Source organism: Procambarus clarkii, chromosome 76 (genome assembly GCF_040958095.1).
Source record: "Procambarus clarkii isolate CNS0578487 chromosome 76, FALCON_Pclarkii_2.0, whole genome shotgun sequence".
NCBI lineage: Eukaryota > Metazoa > Arthropoda > Malacostraca > Decapoda > Cambaridae > Procambarus > Procambarus clarkii.
The window spans coordinates 28081027-28093023 of record NC_091225.1 but is presented as its reverse complement, the minus strand read 5'-3'; the positions used below and the strand labels follow the sequence as shown (position 1 = coordinate 28093023).

General features: G+C 46.6%; 1 protein-coding gene across 3 annotated transcripts in view; it reads right to left on the bottom strand.

Annotated features, from left to right (window-relative positions):
• Positions 1-265: 265 nt before the first annotated feature.
• Positions 266-11997, bottom strand: part of LOC138357126 (zinc finger protein 271-like) — an 86432-nt gene continuing 74700 nt past the window's right edge. For all 3 annotated transcript variants that reach the window (XM_069313759.1, XM_069313760.1, XM_069313761.1), the window contains one exon: positions 266-4310. In XM_069313759.1, the coding sequence (XP_069169860.1) occupies positions 688-1734 (1047 nt within the window). In that variant the 5' untranslated portion in view covers positions 1735-4310 and the 3' untranslated portion in view covers positions 266-687. The remainder of the gene's footprint in view (positions 4311-11997) is intronic.

The following is an 11997-nucleotide window of genomic DNA, read 5'->3' as shown; positions in this document are numbered from 1 at the left end:
GTATGCTGACAGTTAAAATCCTCCAAAAGGAGCACAGGCTCTGGTAAAGAGTCCAACAGGTGTTTAGGATCATGAAGAAAAAGCGTAAAATTTGAGGGGAGATAAACGGAACAGACTGTATACCATTTACTCACAAAGATACGGACCACAAAACACTGAATGGGTAACTGAAAAAGTCGGGGGATGAAGGGAATATCACGACAGATCAAGAGAGCAGTAGAGTTATGCGCAGTAAAAGCTGGAGGGGAAAAGAGAAAGTAATAACTATGCCAAGTAAGTTTTATTGTTTTCTTTTGGGAGGGAGTTCTTTGGTTGTTCTGCCTCTTCCCCTCACTTCATTACACACGCAAATCACAATAGCGTGATGCTTCAATGAACAAATCCACAAGGGCCGTGACGAGGATTCGAACCGTCAGAAGAGGTAGAACGGCCTATTGACATAGCTAGAGTGCATGGGGGAGTTGTGTAAAACCCTGGTTTTTGTCTCGGAGAGGCTGCAGGATTCAAGTAAGTTCAGTAAAACTTCTGGTTTCAACTCTTTTTACCATGTCGTAGCTCAGTCGATAAGGCAGCGTCTGCGATGATCTAAGACGTAGGTTCAAATCCTCGTCACGGTCCTTGTGGATTTTTTCATTGATGCATCACGCTATTGTGATTTCTGTGTGTTTTTGACAATATTCAAATGACTTATGCTGTATGAATCCTAATGTGCTTTATTAGATTTGATTTTTGTTTAAAGTCTTTTTGACACTCTGAACAGTGATATGGTTTCTCTCCTGTATGAATCCTCATGTGTTTTCTTTTATATGATTTTTGTGAAAAGTCTTTTTGACACACTGAACAGTGATATGCATTCTCTCCTGTATGAATCCTCATGTGTGTTATTAGATTTGATTTAAGTGAAAAGTCTTTTTGACATTCTGAACAGTGATATGGTTTCTCTCCTGTATGAATCCTCATGTGTGTTATTAGATTTGATTTAAGTGAAAAGTCTTTTTGACATTCTGAACAGTGATATGGTTTCTCTCCTGTATGAATCCTCATGTGTGTTATTAGATTTGATTTAAGTGAAAAGTCTTTTTGACACTCTGAACAGTGATATGGTTTCTCTCCTGTATGAATCCTCATGTGTCTTCTTAGATATGATTTTTGTGGAAAGTCTTTTTGACACTCTGAACAGTGATATGCATTCTCTCCTGTATGAATTCTCATGTGTGTTATTAGAGATGATTTTTGTGAAAAGTCTTTTTGACATTCTGAACAGTGATATGGTTTCTCTCCTGTATGAATCCTCATGTGTCTTCTTAGATATGATTTTTGTGGAAAGTCTTTTTGACATTCTGAACAGTGATATGCATTCTCTCCTGTATGAATTCTCATGTGTGTTATTAGAGATGATTTTTGTGGAAAGTCTTTTTGACATTCTGAACAGTGATATGGCTTCTCTCCTGTATGAATCCTCATGTGTGTTATTAGAGATGATTTTTGTGTAAAGTTTTTTTGACATACTGAACAGTGATATGGGTTCCTTCCTGTATGAATCCTCATGTGTGTTATTAGAGATAATTTGTGTGGAAAGTCTTTTTGACATACTGAACAGTGATGTGGTTTCTCTCCTGTATGAATCCTCATGTGTGTTATTAGATTTGATTTCCGTGTAAAGTTTTTTTGACACACTGAACAGTGATATGGTTTCTCTCCTTTATGAATCCTTGTGTGTGTGTTATTAGCCATAATTTATTTTTAAAGTCTTTCAGGCACATTCTACAGTGATATGACTTTTCTCCTGAATGGTCACTTATTTATATTTTGATATTTTTTAAAGTAGTTTAGACAATGTATTTATTTTTTTTCTCAAAATGTTTTGTATGCTATTATGCGAGATGTTTTCATAATATAATTTTAAACATTCAACACTGATGACATTTTTCTTTTGAATAAATATTTGTACAGTTTTCTTGATTGTATAAACCTTTACAGCTATTTGATCCAATAAGCAAGTATTATCTAATGAAATATTCTACATTTCATTAGTTAAGTCTTGTAGACAATTATTACTAGTATTTGTCTCCTTTATAAATTGTTGTGTTCTTTATAAATCTTAGTAATATATTTTTTATATAATTTTAAATGCATGAGCTTTTATTTATTACTAAAGCAAATATTGTTAAGAGATGCCAAAAACACTTGGACTGTCGGATACATAAATAATTCAAGTAACTACATAGTAATCAGTATAGAGTAACCAGAATAGAGCACACAGGTTATAGTGTTAACTCTGTTGTCAATAGATGGCACTCAATATCAGATAAGCAATTGGAATAATCTAACTTTTGTAGGAATATAAAGCAATTTAATTACTTGTCAAAGACACAAGAGAATGGAAAAAAGTTACAATATGTAAACCACTGGTATTATTCATAAATAGTAAGATAATATTGTGCTTATTATATTATAAAATGTGCTAGACATAAAATATACTCTACAATATTTCCTGTGAATCAGCAAGTGTAAAAGCAATCATACAAATCTACGTCTCCACATGCGTTCACCAGCAGGAAAGTTAGTGTCCGTGTATAACTTTGTAAACATTACAAACAAATCTTGTGGCAATTTTTTTTTTTTAAGATTTAGCAAAATGTCTTTGTATAGGAAAATTAAATATATTATAAATTTATTTATAATTATACTGTTTTATCATACTGTACATATAGCAACAGCAGAGAGGGATGGTTTATTATAAATACAGCCACAGTATTAAGATGTTTCACTACAGAACCTTATTATAAACATCACCACAGAACTATGGGATGTCTTATTATATATATAACCACAGAACTGAGGGATGTCTTATTATAAATATAACCACAGAACTGATGGATGTCTTATTATAAATATAACAACAGAACTGAGGGATGTCTTATTATATATATAACCACAGAACTGATGGATGTCTTATTATAAATATAACCACAGCACAAGAGTCAGGTACAGTGGACCCTCATGTGGTCTGTCATTTGCAAAAATATATGTATGTGATTTTTACAAGAACTTACTGATCCAATGTACCACGCACATTGTTATTTTTAAATCCCCTATACCATTCATGTAAATATGTAAATAAATAAATAAATTCTGAGCATTAAGAACACTGATATATTATCTTATTTGGAGAGCCTTTTGAGCTTAAGAGCAAATTACCTAAGAAAAAATTCATAATTACTATACAGTATAAAGATTATTTATTTTAAATGCTTTCTCAACATTTACAATGGCTCACATAGGAGAAAAAGTATGTAATGTTTTAAAACTGAAAATATATATTAAACTTTTTTATATTAGAACCTGATTATAAAAATAATTAATTTGAAAATCTTAAAATGTTTTCTTGCCAAACAATAGTATTAAAAACAATACTGTACCACATACACAATGAACTAATACCAAGATTTTAAAATTAATGATACACCAAATTTAATTTAAATACACATTTTCTTTGTTACCATAGTGCATGAGATGTTAATAATGCATGACATATTGATAATACATATAGTCATTCACATGAGTGTGCTGAAGACAGTCTTACCCATCTACATGTAGTATTTCTTACACCATAATGTGTTTCATAATGCTGCTGACAACACGTATGCAGTATATCTGACAGTGTGTGTGGATGCTGACACTGCAGGTATTATTCAATACCACTGGGTCCTGACACTGCAGGTATTATTCAATACCACTGGGTCCTGACACTGCAGGTATTATTCAATACCACTGGGTCCTGACACTGCAGGTATTATTCAATACCACTGGGTCCTGACACTGCAGGTATTATTCAATACCACTGGGTCCTGACACTGCAGGTATTATTCAATACCACTGGGTCCTGACACTGCAGGTATTATTCAATACCACTGGGTCCTGACACTGCAGGTATTATTCAATACCACTGGGTCCTGACACTGCAGGTATTATTCAATACCACTGGGTCCTGACACTGCAGGTATTATTCAATACCACTGGGTCCTGACACTGCAGGTATTATTCAATACCACTGGGTCCTGACACTGAAGGTATTATTCAATACCACTGGGTCCTGACACTGCAGGTATTATTCAATACCACTGGGTCCTGACACTGCAGGTATTATTCAATACCACTGGGTCCTGACACTGCAGGTATTATTCAATACCACTGGGTCCTGACACTGCAGGTATTATTCAATACCACTGGGTCCTGACACTGCAGGTATTATTCAATACCACTGGGTCCTGACACTGCAGGTATTATTCTTCTGGTGACTGTAGGAGCTGTGAAAGAAAGGATTGAGAGATGACCAAGTCGTTTAAAGTCAACAAATACCAAATACAGAATCTTTGAAATCTAGTAAAGATTTCCCAAATAGGATTTTTTTTTAATAATTCCAATACTATAATGGGTCTTTCTCCAAATAAAACAAAGATATACAGTATAGGTAAAATATATCAGCCAGCAGACTGTAAACAGGTACCAATCCCTGCGCAATGGAATCTTAGCAGATACAGTACATAGAAAAAGGCAAACATAGTGTACAGAATGATCATAAGGCCTAGCTTGGAATACCCATACGTTCCCCTGAACCTCACCAACAAATCCAACATGTTGAAGATTCAACGAGTACAAAACAAAGCACTTCGCTTTGCAGAGGGCCTGACTCTGAGTGACAGGGTGAGAACCGACCTGATCCATGAGACGCTCAACATGAAGCCAATGAACATTAGGCTCAGCTACCTGGCCAGAAGACAGCTGTACCGTATGAAGAACATGTATGTCCCAGACCCAGAAGATCCCTTCGTAGCAGAAAACACCACCAGCGACTACGAGATCCACGAACCACCACACAGAACCAGAAGAATCACTCTCCAACAAAAAGTGATCAGACATATCCATGATGAGGCCTTCCCAAGCCCTCAGATACTAAGCGGTCTGCCAGACGATCCAGATGAGTGGCCCATCCCGGACCCAATCTACACCAAATGAAGAATAAAGAAAGAAAGAAAAAAATAAATAAATAATAAATAAAAAAAAAAAAAATAATAATAAATAAATAAAAAAAAAAAAAAAAAAAAAAAAAAAAAATATATATATATAAATAAAACACCTACAAAAAAAATATAAAACCAAAAAACCATTTGTCGTGGCGTCAGAAGTGTAACTACCCTGATGTTTCTAAGATTAGCCTCCTTCAGCCAACTCCATCGGCTCTAGTGCTTTAGGACACCAACAAGGTCACAAACACTAGCCCCCCCAGCCAATGTACTGACAACCCAACATAACACACACGCAAACAAACAACACATACAAAAATGTCAACCCATGGTGGACAGGCCACCGAACTTTCAAACCTCCTCTCTCTCTACACCCACATCCTCTTCCTGAATTTCATCTCCCCATCCCTCTACCTCCCCCATCCTTTCCATTCCCTATGGACATCAAAGCAAGGCAAACATAATTCCAATCTACAAAAATGGTATCCGAGAAGACCCTCTAAATTATAAACCCGTATCATTAACAAGTATGGTAGTTAAAACATTAGAAAAAAATAGCTAACACCAAATGGGCTGATCCATTGTTGTTAACACAACAATGGGTAGAACACCTGGAGAATACAATAATGACATCATAATGGACAGACGGTATGGTTTTCGAACAGGAAGATCCTGTGTAACAAATCTACTTAGTTTTTATGAATCACAGAGATTCTACAAGAAAGAGATGGTTGGCCAACTGTCTATCTGGACCTAAAAGACCAGCATTGATGTAATGAAATGCCATCTTCTGGGTGAGACCAGAGGCTCCCTGGCGCTATCCGGACTGATATGAGTGAATTAGACCGTGGCATCAGCCAAGTGAATGGAGTTCTTAGGCCTAACAGGGACCAGAAACCAGAACCTAGGCCCCCCTCAGAGAGGCACGAGGAGCAATGGCCTATAGAAAGCCTCGTGAGGTTGGAAGCATTCTATGTCTGCCATCGACCAAGACAGGCACCAAAGAAAGGTGGGTACCCCAAAGCAAACCCTATCTGATTAAAAAAAACAGCGTTGAATGTAATGAAACGCCATTTTCTGGGTGAGTCCCAGAGGCTCCCCGGAGCTAGCCATGGCTGATATGGATACCCTAACTATTTTGCATCAGTCGATGTGGGTGGCGTTCTAGGCCTACCGGGGACCATGAGCCAGAACCTGGCCCCCCTCAGAGAGGCATGGCGAGCAATGGTCCATAGAATTGCACATGTGATTTGGAGCATTCTATATCTGCCATCGATCGGGACAGGCACCCAGAAAGGTAAGCGCCACAAAACAAACCCTTATTCTGGTTAACAACAAAAATCGACAAACGAGTGGACAGAACTCCCCCAGGAAAATGAACTAACAAGCATGATGTCACACGAGCCTCGCCGCCGCATGTCTGCGCAACTCCCCCCTCCCCGGGAGGGGGAAGGGGGAGCCCCAGACCCCCGCGCCGGCGATCCCCGCCCCAGTTCTGAGGCTGGATATCAAAACCGCAAAAAAAACGCCGACCGGAGGGCGGGAGGGTGCCGGGGAGCCTCCGGGACTCACCCAGAAAATGGCGTTTCATTACATTCAACGCTGGTTTTCTGGGGGGAGCTCCTACGGCTTCCCGGAGCTTATTCACCAAAGACTACCTAAGAAAACAAGGGGACATACCCGGGAGGCGGTCGGTGAACCACACCTCAACACGAAGTTGAGACAACCCAAGGACCCCTTCGGAAAGCAGCAGGCACATCATTCGTTAGAAAAAGGGAGAACGGCTGCAGACGAAGAGACCTATGACCACGACCACAGGAGCCAAAAACCACTGCGCCTGAGAAGAGCATGAAGCTCTGCCACACGACCCCCAGAGGCCAATGCCAACATAAAAAGAGAGCTGAGGCAAAGCCAACCTGAACCGAAGGAGCCACAACAACCAAGGAGAAGAAAAACAGGAGAGCACCCGGTCCAAAGACCAGAACGGTACAGGCAGTGCGTGAGCAGGCCGGAGGTGAAACAATGCACGAGACAGCCTGTGAAACGGCACAGAAGGAACATCGATACCAAACGCTAGCAGCAGAAACCAAGGTGCCAGACCCAGGAACGGCCCCAAGTGCCTATACATCCTCCGCAAGCCAATCCTATGACAGCCCCAGGAGGGAAAAGAAAATGCAGGACCAAAACCAAAATGCCACAAGCATGCAAGTCCACCGCCACAAGTGCAGCCGACAGGGAAGGATCCCGCATAAGGAGCCGCCCCGCACCAACATCCCGCAGAAGGGCAGGAGCGAAAAGACTCATTAAGAGAAGCAAAATCGCCCTCAGGAAAATGAGTAGCGCCGAGACAGCGCTAAGAGAAGAGATATGAACAGAATAACAAGGCCAAACACCCAGAAACTGCCTGGAATAGGACCCACAAGCCCTAGAAAAGACCAGAGGGAAGCTCAACCGAATGACGACAGACGTACCAGAAAACGGGAAGGAGCAAAACCGTCCCGAACCTTCGAGAACAAAAAGAAGCAAACACAAAGGACGACGGCACAAAAACCCCATCACACCCTAGACCAAAAGTCATGCAGAAACCCCAAGAAGAGGGGGACATGACGGAGAAGGCCCGTCCCGGAAAAAAGGGGCGAAGACCGTAGAAAAGCACCCACCGACAGGACAGAAGCAAAGGGCACAATGGACAAGGAAACCGAGCCCAGGGAGGGGCCGACGGGAGGCACAGAAAAACCCCACACCACAAAACCGCAAGCCCCGCCCAGAGGGGTAGAAATACCCCGGCGGGGACCAACGGGGCCTGAGGCCCCTCACGTTAGCCCCCCCCCAACCCCGGGAACCCACCCTGCAGGCCCTGGGGCCGAGCTGTCCCCCCAAAGCCCCAGTGTCAAGAAAAACCCCGGGGCAGCCGTGAAAAACACTAAGGAAGGGAGCCACTAGGCTCTGGAACTTGAACCAAAATCGGATAGGCGAGGGGCGAGACGAAGACCCCAAGCTCATCCCCAGCCAGCTCAACGAGGCGAGGACAACGAGGACAGGACAGAGAATCCAAGGAACATGGAAAAACCAGGCCCGGCACAGCAAGACCGGCAAGGAAGGAGGGCCCCAGAAGGAGCACGAAAGGGCCGAACAAAATGCCACAACCAACCCCAACACGCAGCCGCAGTACCAAAACCGCAGCAGAACGTCACCACACTCCCTGAGGAAGCGACAGAGAAGATAAAGATAAATCGGAACATGAGTGGCACACAAGGGGACACAGGCAGAAACCGAGCACCCAACTGAGCCACAGGGACGGTAGAAGAAACGTGTGCAGTGGAAAAGGCAATCGAAGGAACACATTAGGCAGCCCAACTAGGGCTGTCCCCATACACAGCCCCAAGAGCAAAAACAAGAGCGCCCATGAAGCACAGAATCCGCTTGACAGGCGGATCTCCTCTCCAGCCCATGCTGGAGAGGAGAAGGGGAGCAGCGAAGGAGGCTCCCCACCCTAGAATGCAGGGAAAAAACCTTGTGACTTCCCCACAGCGGCGCTCCAGAACACCCCCAAAGCAACGGGGCACGGATTGGATTAAGAAAAGAGCGAGAGGCGAAGCCCCCTGAGATAAATGGATGCAGAACACCACGTGTGCACACTGCCCGGAGCCAAAACAAACTTCCACGGCACATGCGCAGGACGCGAAAGAAAAGTAGCCCAACAAGGCGAGAAGCAGCCCAACCGGCGACAAGCAGCCCAACCGGCGGCAAGGAGCCCAACCGGCGGCAAGGAGCCCAACCGGCGGCAAGGAGCCCAACCGGCGGCAAGGAGCCCAACCGGCGGCAAGGAGCCCAACCGGCGGCAAGGAGCCCAACCGGCGGCAAGGAGCCCAACCGGCGGCAAGGAGCCCAACCGGCGGCAAGGAGCCCAACCGGCGGCAAGGAGCCCAACCGGCGGCAAGGAGCCCAACCGGCGGCAAGGAGCCCAACCGGCGGCAAGGAGCCCAACCGGCGGCAAGGAGCCCAACCGGCGGCAAGGAGCCCAACCGGCGGCAAGGAGCCCAACCGGCGGCAAGGAGCCCAACCGGCTACAAGGAGCCCAAACTGCTACAAGGAGCCCAAACTGCTACAAGGAGCCCAAACCGCTACAAGGAGCCCAAACCACTACAAGGAGCCCAAACCGCTACAAAGGAGCGCAAACAGCTACAAGGAGCCCAAACAGCTACAAGGAACCAGTATAGAGGCAAATTCCAGGACACGCAGGAGGTAAGCCGCAAAGGCCAACCGCACCACAGGCGAAGAGATGCGGGTAGCCGAAAACCTCTGGAAGACGGAACCGAAAAACCACAGGGACACGGAACCGACCCGGGGACAGAACACAAGCCCAAATCGTACGCAGAAGGGGGGAAAGAAAACCCCACTCCTCGCAACAGTAAGCCCCGCTCAGAAGGACGGAAATCCAGGCGGGGCGCAATGGAGCCCAAGGCCCCCCTCCCCAACCCCAGGAGCCTCTACAACAGGCCCCAGGGCCAATTCGCCCTCCAAAGCCCCAGCCCCACAAGAAAAAGCCGGGGCAGCCGAGAGAGCTGGAAGAGAAGGGGCCCACTGGTTAGACCCCGGAGCATCGGCTGGAGGAACAGACTCAAATGCCTCCGCAGCTACCCCGGACGGGGCAACCCCCGAAACTGCCCAAGTCTCGGAACCTCTAACCCCGCCCCGACCCCGAAGCCTGCAGATGCGTAGGGGCCGGAAGCAGGAGGGAGAAAAACAAGGGGGAGTGGAAGGAACCAAGGCCGAAGGAACCAAGGCCAAAGCAACCAAAACCCCCAAGTCTGGGTCCCTACACAAAGCGGGGCAGCATCGTGGCGTCCGAGGAAGCGACAAACCCGAGCGCGTTGCAACAACCTACCTCGCAACGCGCGAGCTGCCTGCACCCACGGGAATTCATCAGCAGACTGGGTGAATGGAGTCACGAACAAGCAACAAAGCTCGCAGGACTCAGGGTCGAATGTGTCACCGACCCAACAGGCAGCATGACGGAGGCAAAAAACAAGGAGAGTCACCCTAAGACAAAAGGACAGAGCAACCCTCAACTCGCACAAAGCGAGAGGGGATGCAAGGGTCTCCACTATCGGACCCGAGAGCCCCCGGGAGGTTTCCCAGGGCTCCTAGACTGGGTCTGCTAAGGGTTATCCCAGGCAGGGCACTGCCAACTGGCGCCCCAAACTACCAAGCAAACTGCTAGAGCTGAACCCACGGGACGTGTCCACCTGTGAGGGCGAAGCAGGGGGGTGCCACCACACAAACAAACCTAATATAAGGGGGGGGGGGAACACAAGGCAGACCCCCCTACCAAGGTAAACAAGGGAGGAAAACCCCCAAACATTTGGGGCAGCTAACGCCAAGCAGCAAAAAGCCAACAGAGGTAGACTCAAGGTGATTTGTGGAAGGCAACCCCAAGCCCCAAGGGTGGTACTTACAGGGCACTCAGGGAAGGTGACCCTAAGCACATGCAGGCCGAGTACCTGAGAATACTACTCCCAGCTCACACAACCACCGTAGGAGCAGCACTGCAAACAAGTCACAGCACTGAGACAAGACCGGAGCTGGAGCCACACGACCGTGCATTATCCCATCAGCCGAGGAACTGGGGCGGGGATCGCCGGCGCAGGGATCTGGGGCTCCCCCTTCCCCCTCCCGGGGAGGGGGGAGTTGTGCAAACATGCGGCGCGGCTCGTGTGACGTCATGCTTGTTAGTTTGTTTTCCTGGGGGAGTTCTGTCCACTCGTTTGTCGATTTTTGTTGTTAACCAGAATAGGGGTTTGTTTTGTGGGGCTTACCTTTCTGGGTGCCTGTCCCGATCGATGGCAGATACAGAATGCTCCAAATCACATGTGCAATTCTATGGGCCATTGCTCCCCGTGCCTCTCTGAGGGGGCTAGGTTCTGGCTCGTGGTCCCCAGTAGGTCTAGAACTCCACCCACATCGACTGATGCAAAATAGTTAGGGTATCCATATCAGCCATGGATAGCTCCGTGGAGCCGTAGGGGCTCCCTCCAGAAATTGCTACTGAAAGCCAAACTGTTGAGAAGAACTCTCCAAACTAAAAACGAACAAGCGAGCATGATGTCACAACCATCTCCGTGCCACTGTCAGTGCAGCTCCCCACTTCTGCAGAAGGGGAAAGGGGGAGCTCCAGACCTCCCACACCGGCTATCACCCCCAAGTTCAGAGGCTGGATGTCAAACACTGTGAAAAATCTCCGACCGGAGGAAGGGAGGGTTGCCGGGAAGACTCCGGGTCTAACTCAAAAAATGATGTTACATTACATTCAACGCTAGTTTTCTGGGGGAGCCCCTTTGGCTTCCCGGAGCTACTTAACCAAAGATAAAAACAAGAGGGACTTTCCCGGGAGGAGGTCGCCACTCGCTCCAGGGGCACCATGCAAGCGCTCGCTTCCAAGAGAAGCCGGACCTGGGACAAAGAAGTCATCCGAAAACAGGAGCAATAGACCCAGAGGTTCAGATGGAACAAGTCCAGAATGTACCGCAAGTCCGCACAGTCTCGTTTCAGAACCGGAAACAGGCGGGAATCCGACCTGAGGGATGAGGACTTTTGTCCACACCCAAGCAAACCCACTCCAAGATGACCCAACAGAGAGAGAGAGAGCCTGCCCTGCCAGCTCCAAGCCCCCCGAAGAAGGAGGGGCCACCCAATGCCACTGCAAGCCGCATGAAGAGACCCGAAAAGCCGACAAATCGTGGGACCAGGCGTGAGCAAACTGTACGAACCTCTCCCCCCCAATTGCCTCGTCAATAGGATGACCAACGAAAGGGCCGAAGCCCCTTATGAAAAGCCGATAGATGAGCAGAGCAATTACCGCTCCAACCAGACGTCGTCGGCCCGGAAGGCTGTTGCGACTCTGAAAATGGCACCACTGGCATACCACGACAAGAGGAACCTCGAGCCCTGGGGCATGACCCTTTTGAGA